This window comes from Diceros bicornis, chromosome 6, assembly GCF_020826845.1.
Source record: "Diceros bicornis minor isolate mBicDic1 chromosome 6, mDicBic1.mat.cur, whole genome shotgun sequence".
Lineage (NCBI taxonomy): Eukaryota > Metazoa > Chordata > Mammalia > Perissodactyla > Rhinocerotidae > Diceros > Diceros bicornis.
The window spans coordinates 59,317,010-59,335,138 of NC_080745.1; the positions used below are offsets into that span (position 1 = coordinate 59,317,010).

At 40.5% G+C, this 18,129-nt stretch overlaps 1 protein-coding gene across 4 annotated transcripts in view; it reads left to right on the plus strand.

The window, feature by feature from the left end:
- LGI1 (leucine rich glioma inactivated 1) overlaps positions 1-17,306 on the plus strand; it is a 37,738-nt gene extending 20,432 nt beyond the window's left edge. For 3 of the 4 annotated variants that reach the window (XM_058542687.1, XM_058542690.1, XM_058542689.1), the window contains 4 exons: positions 10,216-10,287; positions 12,845-13,014; positions 13,547-13,711; positions 16,471-17,306. In XM_058542687.1, the coding sequence (XP_058398670.1) occupies positions 10,216-10,287; positions 12,845-13,014; positions 13,547-13,711; positions 16,471-17,306 (1,243 nt within the window). The remainder of the gene's footprint in view (positions 1-10,215; positions 10,288-12,844; positions 13,015-13,546; positions 13,712-16,470) is intronic. The other variant, XM_058542691.1, reaches the window with a different exon arrangement.
- The last annotated feature ends 823 nt before the right edge of the window (positions 17,307-18,129 follow it).

An 18,129-nucleotide genomic window follows, 5' to 3' on the forward strand; every position in this document is an offset into this window, starting at 1 on the left:
TGACCTTCTCCCTCTGACTTATTTCACTTAACGTAATACCCTCAAGGTCCATCCATGTTATCACAAATGGCTGGATTTCATCGTTTCTTATGGCTGAGTGGTATTCCATTGTGTATATATATCATATCTTCTTTATCCATTTGTCCTTTGATGGGCACTTAGGTTGCTTCCAAGTCTTGGCTATTGTGAATAATGCTGCAGTGAACACAAGTGTGCATGTATCTTTATGCATTCGTGTTTTCACGTTCTTTGGATAAATACCCAGCAGTGAAATAGCTGGATTGTATGGTAGCTCTATTCTTAATTTTTTGAGGAATCTCCATACTGTTTCCCATAGTGGTTGCACCAATTCGCACTCCCACCAGCACACACAGGTGTATTTTTAAGGAAACTAGAAGAACATGGGAAGAAAAGGCACTAACATTTATTAGGTGCCTACTATTATGCTGGTCATTATGCTTTACATGAATTTTCATTTAATCCTCTCAATAGTCCCGGCCAGATAGGCACAATAATCCCCATTTTAGAAATGAAGAAACAGGTTTGGAGGGGGATATATGACTAGTGAACTGGTAGTTATGTAATTATGATAAAATCAGCTCAGTAGTTGAACTGAAATGGCTATTCATCCATTCAATGACCATTTCTCAAGTGCCTAATATGTGTCTCACTAGTGTTAGATAAAGAAGCAAGAGATCTAAGCATCATAGTTGTTCTGTCAGCTTTAACCTGTTCCCTCACAATGCCTCATTCCCAGCTCTGTTCTAGGCCCCAGGATGCAGCAGGGAACAAAGCAGACAAAAATGCCTGCCCTTTGAGCCTGCATTCTAGTGTGTCCACATGGTCATCATGATGCCTCTACCAAGCCCTGTCACTACTGCTGTTTGTACTTGCAGTAAGGGGGAACTGATGGCCAGATGTATTTTACAAAATCATTATACCTTTCAAGGCTTTTTTATATAGTCATTATAATAGAAACAGCATTTGCAATGCTGCTTTGCATGTCAATGGTATAACGTGATACAAAAATGGCTGTGTGTTGTGTGAATGTTATGCCATTTTGTCACAGAACCAACACTGCCAAACCTAATTTTTCAGACAAAATGAATAAAGGAAATGAATATGTAGAAGGAGAAATGGAAGTTCATGACCTCGATTTGAGATCTACTTGATTCACATAAATTCCATTCAACCCAGCCTCTGTCCAGTGCTTAGCATCATGAGGGGCTGAAGGAGGCTTTGAAATACCCAACTTTCCTCTCTGGGAACCCACAATATTAGCCATGCCATGCCCCTTGGCTCGCTCAAGTGTCTTCTCTCCAGCCTAAAGCCCTCTGGAAGGAAGAAAGGAAAGAAGGATGGAAGGATGGAAGGGAGGAAAGAAAGAAGGGAGGGAGGAATGAAAGAAAGAAGGAAGGAAGGGAGAAAGGAAAAGAGAGAAGGGAAGGAAAGGGGAGAGGCAGGGAAGAGTAAGGAAGGGAGGAAAGTGGAAGGAGGAAAGGGGGAAAGAAAAATCTCTATACAACACCCTACTGAAGAACATCTATTTTGTTTGACTAGAGCCTATTACATCCATCAAGTGAAATGGGAATTTAAATTTGGGTCATAATGAGGCCCCTTCCTTAGAGATATGAAGACTATAAGAAGGTGACACCAGTACAGCATGTGCTTAATATCTAGAAATCTTCAAGCTCAAGGGAATACCAAAGGCAGCCTTCAAAGAGAGAGGCATGAATCTTAACGGTCAAACAGACAGTGAAAGGGAAGTCCCATCTCTCTGTCCGAGTGCTGGAGGTGGGAAGGAGGTGTTATGAGAGAACAAGTTAAAGTTGACTGAGTGAAAGTGACCCTTAGATCTCTTGCATCTTTATCTAACACTTAGGTTGACTCATATGGCATTGCCAATATTAGATTGTTTTTGATCTACTAAAATGGCAATGCCATATGGTTCATCTTAAATAGTCTCTAGGATGTGCCACACAAAGATGAGTAAGATTCAGTTCCAACCTGGAGGAGCTCAGTCTGGCAAAAGGAAGTAGACAAACAAATATTTTCTCACTGAGTGCCTTTGTCCCCAAGTTCTTTCCTCATTTCTAATTATTCTCTTTTCTAATTTCCTTCCTTCCCTCTTTTTTTTCTTTCCTTTCAAGGAGAGGTGGGTAGGGAAGATTTGAAACCCAAATGTCCCTCTGATGGCTTGGTACATTAAGTTCATTTTCCATTACTTATCACTTATAAATAAATCTGACATTTGTTTGAGCCTTTAATTTCCTTTTTAAGATTTTAGGTTTCAAAGTGAACTTTTCTCCACCTCAGACCAGTTCTTCCTAATCAAGGACAAGTGTTCAAGCAATGAGGAATGATCATCTCGCCCTCTAACCTGCCCATACTGCAGAAAAAGTTTCCAAAGCTTTTTCATGTTCCTGATCTTATCATAGTCTCCTGATGACCTTAAGAAAGAGACAGGGCAGTAGCACTACCCGCATTGACCAATGAGAACTTGGAGGTGCACCCTGTGTTTAAGCTGCTCTTCAGTTAGTAGCGATAAAGCCAAAGTTCCCTGAGGTCTTTAGTGAGACGTCTAGTGCCCTCTCCACCATGTCAGTTGTAGCAGGACCAGACAGCTTTTATCGAGCTGGCTGGATCCTTCCATGAGACATGATTTGAGGAGCAAATATGGCCAGGGAAGAGAGACAAGATCCTGAAGGCAGGAGCCCTACCCTCGCTGTTAATCTCCAAATGCAAATAGTTGGGATTAGACATATACTTATAGATCCAACTGACTCCCACTCTGGCCTAACATTAAAGCTACTCCAAGGGACCCACCTGAGCATTTATGTAAATTCAGTTAGTTCCTAAAGAAGCGATGAACTTATCTCACCTTCTTATACATCTGTCTCAGTAGACTTAACTTCTCAAGAGATATTTACAGACAACTTATAAGTTACTATATATACCCCCTCCCCCACAAACTAGCCCTCAGAAAAGGGAGAATTCCTTATATTGAGGTCCTTACAAAGCCAGTCAAATCCTGGAACCTTCTATCTATTACTTTATTTTCAATTACTGTCCTAATGTTAAACATGTTTAATGTTTGAATGGTTATATATTTCAGCAAGGTTTGAATTTTTCTGATGACCATGTATTACTTTTGAAGCCAGAGAAAAATTGAATAAAAAATAATTTTTGGCCAAAGATGCCAAAATGTCTAAACATTATGTATTGGTTTCTGTTAATACCCATAAGCATTTTAGTAATGATTCTCTTGGTCATCACATAATGTCACTGTGGCTAAGGCCCAGTGGAGGCAGGATGGTTTGCATGCATGTATGAAAATATTTGGGGAAAATTGTCATCAATCTATATGTGCTGTGGAGCATCTACTGGTTGCTCAGCACTATGGGGGTATAAAAGATGTATATAGCTGTCCCCAAACTCAGGATGCCCTTGTGTGCCCAGTCAGTCAGGCAAGATGTCTTTGTTTCAACCTTCACAGTGACATGCATGTAAAGAGGCAGCATGATATGGTGGCTGAGGGTGATCTCTGCCACCAGACTATGTGAGTTCAAAGCCTGGCTTTACCTCTTAACAGCTGTGGGACATGAGGCAGGTCACTTAGATTCATTATGCTTCAGATTGCCTATGTGTAAAATGAGGGTGATGATAACAATCTGTAAAAATAGAGGTGGGGAATAATAAAGTACTTAGGAGTTCCTAGCTCCTAAAGTTGCCATGAGATTAAACGAGTTAATCTATGCAAAGTGCTTAGAACAGAGCTGGTATACAGTAAGCACAACTGTATAGAAATAAACTAAAATTCACTGCCTAATCCCTATTGGTCTTGGATCTGGATTCCAAATGCTGCAGTGTATTTATTCCCTTTAAACATTTTGTATGGAATTAAAATAACTGCACTTGAAGCACCGCAAATTCAGTGAGACACCAACTCAAGCTGAGAATCTGCACTGCAGGGAGGCTGGGAGCACCCCAGATGGCCGTGGGCGATGCTTTCTTAGCAGCAGAGCCCAGTGGCACTGAAACAAACGTGCTGTCTGAGCCAGTCTGGTCTGTCTTAGAGAAAAGACTTTCCAGTAGGTTCCATAGTCATAATCAAAGGTTTTCTCAGGTAAACCAGGAAAACACCAAAGTGGAGGGAATGGTCATCATTTCTGTTAGGAAGGAAAGACTGTCTGCCACTGAGCTCCTCTCAAGGGAGCTAGATCTTCAGTTGGGTAGTTTCCTGCGTATTTTAAAGAATGTTTCTTGGGTAGATTCTGAATCAGGACCTAGAGAATGGTGCTTCATTGAAGGCACACTTTAAAGAGCTTCCGCATTGCTGTGGAATTATTTCCACAGTGAGGCTAAGAGGAAGGAGGGCACTTTGTGAGCAGTGGGTCCATGTGATGTGGGCATGGGTGGCAATGTAATTCACAGGGCTTTGCACTTTCTCCGTACCTCAGTGTCTTGGTACAAAAGGCCTAAAAGAAGACTCCTCTGCTCTCTTCTTTGTCTAGATTGATGCCCTTCCTCTCATCCACTCCAGCCTGCCCCATTCATTCATTCATTCATTTAAAAGTGTCCATCGAGGGGCTTACTTTGTGCCAGGCCCTGGTGATACAGTGGTAAGAAAAACATCCTTCCAGTACTCACTACAGAATCATCCTAGCAAAAAATTAACATGAAATGTTTTCTCAAATCTCTCACTGCCTTGTCTTCACTCCTGTCCCAATCAGTGCTACCCCCCATCAGATATTCCAGTGCACTCCTACCCCCTAGAAAAACCTGTTGTCAAACTCATCAACTCCTAACTACGTGGCTTAAAGTACTGCCTCTCCTAGTATCAATGTATTATTATTAAAGATGAAGCCATAAGCCTCTCACAGTGAAAAGTACAAAGATGTGATTTAAGAACTAGAACAGAACTTGGAGATCATTCTGACCAAGTGATCATTCACTTTGTAGAAAAGAAAACAGCCAGAGCTCAAACACATATATGCTGTTCCTGGCCCGTGTCTTGTCCACGGTGCTCTGCTGCTTAGTCCAGGGAGCCCTGAACGAGCCTGACAGGCAAGGGGTTGGCTTGGGCAGGAGCCTGGTTTTCCTTCAATCATACCATGTAGAAGGTCTTTTTCCTGACTGCTCTGGTAGCTACCTTTCACTCCTTACCTCTCTCTCCCTTACCCTTCAAATTTTTCTTCCTCTTATTCCTAATAGTGCTCATATTTAGTTTTAGAATCCAGCACTGTTTTGACCTTTGCCCAGCTGACAGACTTTTGAAGAGGAAGGAGGTCCCCCACGCCAATTCAGGCTTACGCATTTTCACGCCATCACACTCTAGAGGAGAGAGAAGAGGACTAGAGACCTTGGGGACAGGTAGCATGGCTCTCCAAAATCACTTGCTTTCCACATTAATGTCCCCATGAGATGGGCTCTGTATTAATGACTGAAAGAAAATATGACAAAATCTTAACAGTGGTTGCCTCTGCCTGGATGATTATTGTTTTTCTCCTTTTAAAAAAAAAATAATTTCCTCAAATTTTCTTGAGGTGAAGAAATAGTAATAATTATTATTACATATGTGTGTATATATAGGCATATGTGGTATGTATATTTATGTGTGTGTGTGTATGTGTATATATATATATATATACCTCAGTAAAATATATATGTGTATGTGTATATATATTTATACCTCAGTAAAAGATGGGACTTTTAAGAATACCAAGGCATAGAGTTCTCTCTATTCAGAGAGACAAAGAGAATAGATGATCTCAGCCTCCTGAATTGAGCATTTAAAAGTGCTTAAGTATTAAATATCACTGTTTTTGACAACAACAACAACAAAGAAAAAGATTTGTCTTGTGGTCTTGATTATGTAACTTAAGGCTTAAAAATTCACCTGCAGAAACAGAATTTTTCCTGGAGTCCATTTAAAAGATGTGTGTATAAAAATGTCAGTAGTTGCATGTGTTAATTCTCACAGGAAATGAAATCGGTATTCTTAATCAGTTGCGCAGATGTCAAGACAGAAACCTAGAAAGGTTAAATTAAGTTAACCAAAGGCACTCCCTGAGAGTGATGAAGCTCAAATCTAACCCTTTGTCTACTGGAGATGAAGCTGGCACCTGAACTACTACATGCACTGAATGAGGCAGGGAATAAGAGCTATGAGCAGTTTTATAAAAGATACACAACATATTCCAATCAGAGCTTCTATAGCGAAGGGAATAATAACTTTAAGTTGACACTCTGTGAAACTCAATGCAGAGACGGAATCTGAAGAAACAAATAATCCTAACATCAACCCTAAAGTAACCCTAACCCACGAAATGCTGTCTCAATATCTCTAGCTGTTTGAACAACCTACTAGGCACCAGATCTCATTCCATTCACCCTTTTTGTGCGAGGACCAAATGCTGAGCAGGCTTCAGGGAACATCACGGGACTTGCCCCTTTTTCTTCCTGGTAGACCTGGCCCAAAGCACTCAGCAACTCTCCCCTGCAGAGAATCTCCCTTAAGTCCCCAGGTGCCCATGACGGGTTTTGGAGGCTCCTGACCCTCCTCAAAGCTGAGTTTCAGCTGGCTCAAGGAACCCACATGGACAGCTCCAAGCCTTGGCTGACTGTAGTCCTAAAGTTCCCCAGAGGATGAGGGCCTGAAGCCACATGGGAATCTTGTGGGAAAGAAGGTAGCTCCATCCTGAAGCCCATCTCCTGAAAGAGGTTGCCATCATCTAACCACTCAGGCACCCACGTGCAGACCGTGGCAGTTACTCGCACTGTAGCCTGCAACTTGGGAACTTTATGAATGCAGCCAAATCATTGATCTAGAATGACTGAATGCTCACTGGACAGAACCATTACATACACAGATCCTAAGCAATGGAGTCCTTTCACAAATTCACCTTTATCCTTTGTTTCTGCTGAATTTAAAATAATACATGCTTGATGATAAAAACTCTCACAATCCAGACGTCTACATCGCAAAACTGAAATGTTCCAGCTGCCTCAAGATGTAGCCTTGGTCAACAGTTTTTATATCTCCTTCCAGACCTTTGTTTATGCATCTATAGATATAAATTCTGCCTCCCCAGGGAGATTACACTCTACATACTATTCTCCAACTTCCTTTTTTTCACTTAGGCATCATTTCATGTCAAATCATAAAGATCTATCTCATTTTTTAAAATCTCCTGCAAAATATTCCATGTTAAGCATGAGCCATCGTTTATTTACACAATCCCTTATTAATAGACATGTAGGTTGTTTCCAATTCTTTGCTACTTTAGGTAATGCTAGATTAAATATCTTTCTCCACTTGTGCAGTGAGCCTCTAGTATTTCCAGTTTCTCTTCTCTTGGGAATTGGTAAAAACTCCAAACTGGCCACAGCTAAGATATGTGAGGAGGCATTTCACATTTCCCTTCTTAACTTTTCAGGCTCTGCTGAACCCTTTCTCTATGTTCAGTGTATCTGTCACCCTGTACCCATCAGCCTGCACTGGAAGGTTGCTTTGTATCAGGGCCCTGATACATTTTTTGCAGAATAAGTCCCAGGTTCTGTCAGCATTGCTTTCCTAAGACATTCTCTGCCCGAATCCCTGCTGCCTGCTTGCTTTTTACCCACATGTAACCCAATGTCACTGAGCCCTCCCAGAGACTTAGGGAAGCTGAATTCCTGAGCCGTGGGCATCAGGAAGCCTTCCTCTCATTTCCTCTCATTTCTGAGTCTTACTTCCTGTTGTTTCTGCTGCTTTTATGAGTCCAGGCAGGCTTCTCACACCTGGCCCTCACCAAACCTAGATATGAAGCTCCATCCTATCTTCTTCAGAAACAGTATACTGTGAGTCAGTATTTCATTGAATTTTGGAAGTATAACAGAGAAAGAGTCCCATTGGGTGCAGTAAATCCATCCACCATTTCTCCCTTCGATACCCCACATGCCACCCTGCCTCCCCGAGCCTCTGGTTCCTAGGGTGAGAGCTTCCCTGTTACAAGAAGTTCTCAGGAAGCGCAATGCCTCATTCTACAGCCCATCAGGCCAGCCTGCCTTCATCAGCCGCATCCCCCAATTCTGTTGAATTATAAGTCCTCCATCTTGTTGTACAAAACTGGTGTCTCTCTATCCCAGACGGCCCAAAGCTCCAAGTCTGTATCCCCCCAGCTGCCTCTGCAATTGGCCTTCACCTTGGGTATGTGAGGCCTACAGCTCTGTCCTTTGGGCAGGAAATGAAACTCCCAGATTCACCGATTGGCACCTCAGCAGCAACACAAACATGGTGCCTCTTCCTGTGCAACCATAGGGGCAGCAGTAATTCAGGACTTGACTGTTCATCATTTCACACCCACTGTCCTATGACCCAGCGTCCTCCAAGCTTGTGCCCTCTAGACAGTTGCAGTATGTGCTGGTTTCTGGGATAGGGATGTCCACTTAGGAGAAGTTAGCATGAAAACTTGAAGAAACATTGTGCCAGCAAACAAATTGAAACACATAACTTGGGAGTGACTCTGGATTTGTCCAAGACACCAAGAAATCTCTTCATTCAAACACCAGGCAGGAAGATGAATTATGGAGACATTCTCTTGAATAGTCTTCTTTAGCAGCATTTTATTAATACCACGTAGGTGGAAAGTTAGCAGGTCATTCATATGGTCAGTTTTCTAAATGTTGTTTCTTGGGCAATGGATGCACAGAAGCCCTTCTCCTTCTTTCCCCTCCTCCTCCTCCCAGTTGCTTTTTATTGAGAATAGATCAGATGCCAGGTACCGTCCTGATTTATCTCATTTACTTTTTCTAGCAATCTTATGACATGAGGTATTATTAACTCCACTTAAAAATGAAAAAAACTGAGGCTCGGAGAAGATATATAACCAAAGTTACACAGCCAGTAAATAGTGGAGTCAAGATTCAAACCGAGCTCACAATGACTCCAAAGCTGTGCCCTTCTTTATAAAATGGACCTTCATTGAGACTGGAACATTTGGATTCTGTTCCCATTCTCAGTTCCAAGGTTCATTGAAAAAAGTTTTTCAATCTAGTAGTAGTTTCTAAAACTCAGAAAAACAACATAATTAATTTAAAATGGGTTTTAAAAGTCTTGAATGTTTGCACTTGAGAAATCTCATATTAATTAGACGAAGTGGAAGACATAGAAGACTTTTGAGAGTGTTTTAAAGGGAATTTGAGAGAATTTTTGAGGACTTTGGAGGCTGACAGCATAGGCTCTTTTGTTTTAGTTTTAAATTTTTATTCTGAAAATTAAAAACACTCCTAAGAAAAGTATATCACATGTGTGTGTACAATGCTGGTTAAAAACAGAAAATTACCAGTACTTAGTACCTTCCCCATCATACAGCATCTGCTTTGTGTTATGTCCACACTTCTGCAGAATGGACACATTTCCCTTATGTTGATACCATCAGGACTATTTCCTCCTCATTAGCCTTGATTAGAATCATTCTAGTGATAACATGGAAGAACAAATAGAAAGAGAAGGAGAAAACCATTCCTGTGAAAATAGGGGAAGAACTGGAAGAAAGGAAAAGAAGGAAGTGATTAAAAAGGATGAATGCATGGATGAGTATTTGTGAGAAAGCTATATTCTGCGGTGGAATGAATGAAGCTAAGAGGAAAAAATATAGAAAAAGGAGGTATGTACTTTGGAAAGAAGAAAGAATGTGCTGGTGAAGGGATAGATTAGATAGGGCCCCAAACTCTAGAGATGTTTGTTCCATCACTTGGAGGTCTAGCTGCTCCCTGGAGCAAGTGAGGAGGAATGAGGGAAGAGAAGGGCAGCCTGAGTGTGAGGGGAGAGGGCACTGGAGATGGACACTGTCACCACTTGGGAGACATCCCCTAGACTAAATGTCTGAAAGTATGAATCCCAGATTCTGTTCTAAATAAAAAGATCAATGCCCAGGCATCATTTTGTTGCTGGTATTGGCAGCGGGACGGTGTGCGGGGGTTGGGGAGGGGGGTGTTAACTATGATACACGAAGTGCCATAAATACTGAGTGAGTGTTGAAGCAAAGAGGCCAGGAATTGAAAATACAATAGCAGGAATCTGAGTAGCATCTTAAATGAAGAAGAAAAGAATAAGACTGCAAGTAATTTGGTTTAGTCTGGAGAGAACAAAGGACTTATAATTAAGCTTTATCATAAAATGCATTTTTTTAGTTTATGACTACAATTTATATCATTCTTTTTTTTTTCCAGGAGCCTTGCAAACAACAATCTCCAGACACTCCCAAAAGACATTTTCAAAGGCCTGGATTCTTTAACAAACGTGTAAGAGGACCTAAGAAATCACTGAGTAATTCATTAATTTGCAGTAGTTAACAAAGAAACCTGGTATTGGTGATTAGAATTTTTAATTGGCTTTAAAATTTAATTAGAATTTAAATTTTAAATTGGCTTGAATTTTCAATTTGCTTGGACTAAAGTTTGAATCTTCTATGGTATTTACCACTGGAAATTCTGAAAATATAGTGCCCAGGCATTCCTTTGACAAAGTATGTGTCTGTATGGGAGGGAGTGATGATAAGGGACTTTGAGGGGGTGGGAAGAGGAGGCCCAGATAGAAATTTCAAGATGCATTTTTTCTCATGAGGTCCAGGAAATGGGGCTACAAAGGAAAAACATAAAGGAGTCTGGGAAACTGACAGAGTCAAGATGAAAGGTTACACCCATGGGTTGGTCAGTCAACAGAGAAATGGAGCAGGAAGTGGGGGAAGGGAGGAAAGTTTGCCTTTTCTCTCATTAGACTGAACAACAACTCTAGGCTTAATCCCCAGGAATTTGGCTTAAGCCCCAGAAAGGGAATGAACTTAATTATTTTTGACCCTTTTTCAAACAAAAGAGCTTTCAAACTTTGACTTTTAAGCCTCAGAGTGAAAGATCTTTGTAAGGAATTTGTATATTTTGCAGTAAGCAAAGCAAGTAATGTATGCCTAACCCTCTCAAAAGCAATTTAGCTTCATTAGGTGCCTTCCAGAACTTTGGTATTTAAATGCCATAAGGTGGAATACAGGAACAAAGCAAGGATATATGAAAAGCAAAGATTTCTTATTATTCAGGTACTTTGCTATAGAATATATATTCAAACAACTTTTCTCCAATAACAACAAATCTGTCAAGTATTTTCTCCTAAACCTGGTATTTAACTTCCAATCAGTAAGCTAATGAAAAACTTTCTTTGTTCCTTGTAGTATTCCCCCAGCCCCTCCTCCATGCCTATTACCCCAATTCCTGAATGATGGTTTATTTCCAAGAGAGTGCCAGATTCAGGACACTTCCAAGAGAGTCTCCGGCAGACCACAGTTATCCGCTCTGGTTACGACAACCCAGAAGACTTGACCCTCATTATTCTGGGTCAGAGTATTCTTGGGAGATGAGGTCAGTCCTGGGAATGTCTTGAAAGTTAGATGATTCTCCATGGCAGACTTGAGATACAGCTTATTGGGAGACCCTCTGGCCCATCCTTGTGTCAGCCTATACTCCACATTAGCAAAAAAAACCACTTAAAATTGGCTCAGTCTCTCCAGGGAATCCCATAATGGATTTGCCTCTTGGTCCTACTCTGTTATGCCCAAATCAAGAATTATCTAAGATGTACCAGGATCCATGCCAACTTGCCTTTTAGTGGATTTCTTGGTTTTCTTGAATGTATCCCTTAAAAAACATTTTTAAATGCTTCAACATTTAAAAATTATTCATGTGCTATATGAAGAGTAGGCAGTACCTATCTTAGGAATTCTGTGTGACCAAGAAGGATTTTAGAAAAGAGATGGAATTTCTGAACAGAAGCAGTGCAAATAAACGGAGAACTTGGTGAGTTGGGATCATATGTGGAAATTTAAACCATCTATGCTGTACAGTTTATTATGGACATAAGCTATTGTATGTCTATGTTAACTCTGCTGTGTCGAAGTCATTTCCTATTAAAACTGAATTTGTAGACCATGGAATAGGATCAGGATTAATTACATCTGTGAGGAAGAAGAAAAGCAAATAGCTTACTCGATTTAATTAAATATGATAGAATAATCACTACATTCTATCGTCTAGACCTGCATTGTCCAATATGGTAACCACATATGTGGTCACTGAGCACTTGAAATGTGTTCCCAGTGTAACTGAGGAACTGAATTTTAAATTTTACTTAATTTTACAAAAACCAAGCAAAAAACTAACTTTAAGAACTAACTCTGGGTTCAATTACTGGGAAACTTTTAAGTATGTTTGGAACAACTTGGGTATGTGAATCTATTTTTTTCAACTGTAAGTTTTATTAAATCTAAATACAGATCAGGTATTTCTGATGAAAATTTAGCATTTGATTTGAGATATGCCATAAGTATAGAATACACACTAGACTTCAAAGAATTAGTATAAAAAAAAGATGTAAAATATCTCATTAATAATTTTTATATTGATCACACATTGAAATGATAATATTTTGTATATATCGGGTTAAACAAAATATACAATTAAAATTAATCTTACCTATTTCTTTTAACTTTTTTAATGTGTCTGTAGAAAATTTTACATTACATACGTGGTTCACGTTATATTTCTATGGACAGCACAGCTCTAGACTGAGCTGCCTTTGAATCCAAGGGGGAGTAACTTACGAGGTTCCATTGCCAAGGTGGTCTTTAAGGGTTTGCTGCAGTAACTCTCTGAGCCCAAAGTGAATGGTCAGTCAGGTTCAAGGTAGATTGTGGGGCATTCTGCACATAATGATTATGGCTCATTCTGCACATGTTTATTGCTGGAGTAGAAGTCATATCTGTGTAAGTAGAGCACCCTTCTCCAGCAAAAGCAACTGAAATTTGTCTTTCAGGGACCTTAGAGGGAATTCATTTAATTGTGACTGTAAACTGAAGTGGCTGGTGGAATGGCTAGGCCACACCAATGCAACTGTTGAGGACATTTACTGCGAAGGGCCCCCAGAATACAAGAAGCGCAAAATCAATAGTCTCTCTTCCAAGGATTTTGATTGCATCATTACAGGTAATGTATTCCAAATCATTTCACCTCATAAAATTAAAATGAGGACTACCTTTTTTGCATGTGCAGGAATTATTTTTATTTATTTTATTTTTTTGTGAGGAAGATCAGCCCTGTGCTAACATCTGCCAACCCTCCTCTTTTTGTTGCTGAGGAAGACGGGCCCTGGGCTAACATCCACGCCCATCTTCCTCCACTTTATATGGGATGCCTGCACAGCATGACTTTCCAAGCAGTGCATTGGTGCGTGCCCCGGATCCGAACCAGCGAACCACGGGCCGCCTCAGTGGAGTGCGTGCACTTAACTGCTTGCGCCACGGGGCTGGCCCCCAGGAACTATTTTTTATGTCTTGAAGACAAACTACGCAATTTAATTTCAAAAATATTGTGAACTATTAAAACTTCATGTGCTTAAAAGCAAAGTAAAATTGCCATTTTACTCTGAAATAAATTTATTTCTTATGGACCTTTGAGATCTAACCAAAGAACAAGGCATTAGCACACGGTCCCTCATCATCATTTCCTATTTTTGCAGAATTTGCGAAGTCTCAGGACCTGCCTTATCAATCACTGTCCATAGACACCTTTTCTTATATGAATGATGAGTATGTAGTCATCGCTCAGCCTTTTACTGGAAAATGCATTTTCCTTGAATGGGACCATGTAGAAAAGACCTTCCGGAATTATGACAACATTACAGGTATGAAAAGCCTCATCATATTTTGAGTGGAAAGTTAAGCTGCTTGGGCCAAGGACAACAGGAAAAAATGAGTGGTGTGGGGGAATGCTTTGGGCAGGCTTAGAGTCATTTGAATCCCAGCTCTACCATTTACTAAGTGACCTGGGATTTTTCCCTAAACCTTAATTTCCTCACTTGTAAAATGGGAATAATAATACTTAATTTACAGGGTTCTTATAAGATAATGCCACCATATTTTCAAGAAACGTAACATAGCACCTGGCTTAGTAAATTGAATTATTTTTCTTGAGAGAAAAAATATTGGACTAGGAATCATTCTAATCCAGGTTCTGCCACAAACTAACTGGGCAAGCTGCTTGCCCCTTTTTCCTTAACTATAAAATAAGGAGGTTATTTTAGATCAGTGAGTCTCAAACTTTGTTTCACAAACATTACCTTTGCAAAATGCTAATGTACGCCTTGTGACAAAAAGAGTTTTGTGGGGCCGGCCCCGTGGCTTAGCGGTTAAGTGCGTGTGCTCCGCTGCTGGCGGCCCAGGTTCGGATCCCGGGCGCGCACCGATGCACTGCTTCTCCAGCCATGCTGAGGCCACGTCCCACATGCAGCAACTAGAAGGCTGTGCAACTATGACATACAACTATCTACTGGGGCTTTGGGGGAAAAAATAAATCAATAAATAAATAAATAAAAAAGAGTTTTGTGGTCCAATAAGTCTGTGAACTGTATCTCCCTCTTGGAGATTCATACACATTAGACACTCAGAGAAGTCCTGCAGTGACGAAACAAATCTCTTTCTGGTATTTTTTGCATTTAATTTGACCATGGAAACCAATTATTTTTCCATGAAAACTTTTACTTAGTTCATCTCTTAACTTTCTTTCTCATCTCAACAATTTTTAAATTTTTGTCATAAATTAGAACATGGGGCTCCCTCTGAAATGTTTACATCAGTTTTAGCTTCCGACATCTTTAAATCTGGTCCTAAGAGCACTCAAATATCCCCATAAAAGGTCGCCCATTAGACGAGGCTGGGAGTGTCATAAGCTCCATTGCTCAAAGGATCAAAACAGGTCCGGGGCTTGCTCGAGACTGAGGTGCCCAGATGAAGAGATCCCCTCCAAACTGAGACCCTCCTAGAATCCTCCTTCTTTCTTATGGGTGAAGGCTATCCTTCCCCTTCTCCCTAAGCCCCCATCAGTTTTCCAGTGGATTTCAGCAGGGCTTTGTATAGTCTAAACCAGGTTATTCTCACCTGTGTACAGTCCATCAATTGCTTTGAATGAATCTTTAGATAAGCACTTGGAAGAGAAATGAATCATATATTTGCAGATTTTCAGGGTGCATTATCTAGTCTAGGATGACAAATATGTGTCACATATATGGTCACTATCCCCTCTCTCACCCCAGACAAACATTGCTAATCTGACATGGTGCTCTTTCTTGCAGAGTGCAGACATGGCCACAGAATCCTTTTCAACATAGTTCTCCAGGCAGTCACAGTCTATCAGTAACCAATATTGATACATGGTTGAAATCTAATGGCCATCTCTGATCTAGTCCAAACTCTCATTGTACAGAAGAGAAAACTGAATCCCAGAGAAGTTAAGTGATTTTCCTAAGGTCACATAATCAGCTGAGTCCTGAAAAGGGTCACAAATAGAATAATGTGGCCTATGGATGGAGCCAGTTAGTAGAAAGAGTTGATGTAGAACTTATTGCCTCAGAGTCCCTAGAGCTACCCTAGACATGGCCTGGGATCCAGATTTTCCCTGCCTCTCTTTGGGCTTCCCAGAGCCAAGCTCCCTGCAGGAGATCAGAATCTATTGATAAATATTAAACTCTTACCAAAAGGATACTGAGCTAGGCCACTGACATGTCCCATACTGTCTTCTGAGATTTCCCAAAGTAACTTTCAGGAGCACTGCATATGACTGTACCCCTCTTTCACTTTTCTCAAGGATTCCTCTTCCTTCTCTTCTCTCCTGCCACCAGTGACCTAAAGCGTCAGAAAAATGCCAAGTGGCATCTCTTTCCTTTCTCAGGGGAAAGTCAGGTTATGCTAGAGCAAGAAGCAGTTCATACTCAGAGCAAATCAATTAGAGGTAGAGCCATGGGCTGCCCAGACCACCACTCAAGACTTCGTGGGGTTGCTCTAGAACCTTGTGGGATCTTAGCCCAACTTGGAATCCCTGGAACAGCTGACCGCTGCCCCAGGTTGGGTTAAAAGCATAGCGATGCTATAGGCCTGGGTTTAGAATACTAAGTCTGCCTTCTCCTACCAGCACCGAACCTCTCTGTGCTTCAATCTGCTCATCTGCGAAAGGGAGGATAAGAATATTTCTCTCTTAAGATTGTTGGGAAATTTTACTGAGATGATTTGGCAAAGCACATAGCAGATGCTCAACAAATGGCAGTTTTCACTACAATTACAATGATTAACTCATGATGTGTCAGGCAAAGCAATGCTTTCTTTCTGCAAGAGGTGAGAGGAGAAAACTCAGGCTGTAGCCATGTGTCCCGAACATTCAGTGCGGGTTGGATGTGACGTGACAACTCAATTGTTGGTAACAAGACCCCATTAAGCACACAGAACTTCAGGATCCTGCTGCCATTGGCCTTGGAGATTGGCCTTGCCTATTCAATCAACAAAATCTCTTATTTCAGGCTGATTTTGGTAGAAGTTGTATGGCCTCAGCCTGCATGTTTCATGTTCCAAAGAGGATGGCCATCCAACTAACCTCTCCTTTGTCTTTTCTCAGGTACGTCCACTGTAGTGTGCAAGCCTATAGTCATTGAAACTCAGCTCTATGTTATTGTGGCCCAGCTGTTTGGCGGCTCTCACATCTATAAGCGAGACAGTTTTGCAAATAAATTCATAAAAATCCAGGATATTGAAATTCTCAAAATCCGAAAACCCAATGACATTGAAACATTCAAGATTGAAAACAACTGGTACTTTGTTGTTGCTGACAGTTCAAAAGCTGGTTTTACTACCATTTACAAATGGAATGGAAATGGATTCTACTCCCATCAGTCCCTACATGCATGGTACAGGGACACTGATGTGGAATATCTAGAAATAGCCAGAACGCCTCAGGCACTCAGAACACCTCATTTAATCCTATCGAGTAGTTCCCAGCGTCCTGTAATTTATCAGTGGAACAAAGCAACACAGTTATTCATTAACCAAACTGATATCCCTAACATGGAGGATGTATATGCCGTTAAGCACTTCTCAGTGAAAGGTGACGTGTACATTTGCTTGACAAGATTCATTGGTGATTCCAAAGTAATGAAATGGGGAGGCTCCTCATTTCAGGATATTCAGAGGATGCCATCGCGAGGATCCATGGTGTTCCAGCCTCTTCAGATAAACAACTATCAATATGCAATTCTTGGAAGTGATTACTCTTTTACTCAAGTGTATAACTGGGATGCAGAGAAAGCCAAATTTGTGAAATTTCAGGAGTTAAATGTCCAGGCACCGAGATCATTCACACATGTGTCCATTAATAAGCGTAATTTTCTTTTTGCTTCCAGTTTTAAGGGAAATACACAGATTTACAAACATGTCATAGTTGACTTAAGCGCATGACACACCAAATCCTGTGGCCACCATCAGAAACTTTCTACAGCACATGATCCGGATGAACTCAATGCATGATGACTCTTCTTATCACACTTGCAAATGAATGCCTTTCAAACATTGAGACTGCTAGTACCAAGCACTACCAATATCTCCATCCTTAACTGTCCAGTCCAGTGGTGTGGGAAGTTATCTTTTATAAGACAAAATTAAATTGTGTAACTGTTCTTTCAGTGAAGATGTGTAAATAAGCGTTTAATGGTATCTGTTACTCCAAAAAGAACTATTAATATGTACTTTTCCATTTATTTATTCATGTGTTCAGAAACAACTGCCAAATAAAATGTTTACATTTTCTTTCATATCCCAAAGGTATTTATTTACAGGAGTTGTTTTATTCTTGGTGATGGTATGTTGAGAAGTAGTTTGATATAATAGGTTATATTTGGATAAAGAATACATGGTGTGAATAATGAGTGAAGGTGAAACACTGTTATTGATTACTCATAATTTATGAACAGGTTTATCAGCTGGTCTTGAACATTCAAACTTGTTTCCAAAGGCCAGAGCTTTTAGAAACACTTTGAGGTGAAACGGTAACAAATTAATAGAAGGGGAGAGAAATTTGCCTATTATAAGAAGACAATTTGAAATAAAGAAGATTAAGACTCATCCTTTCCTGTCTGATAGCTCCAGCTAAAAACATCATTTAAACAACTTATGGAAAAGCTCAAGTCCAGATTTCAGATTTTTTTTTTTTTTTTTGTGAGCAAGATTTTTTGTGAGCAACATCTGTTGCCAATCCTCCTCTTTTGCTGAGGAAGATTGGCCC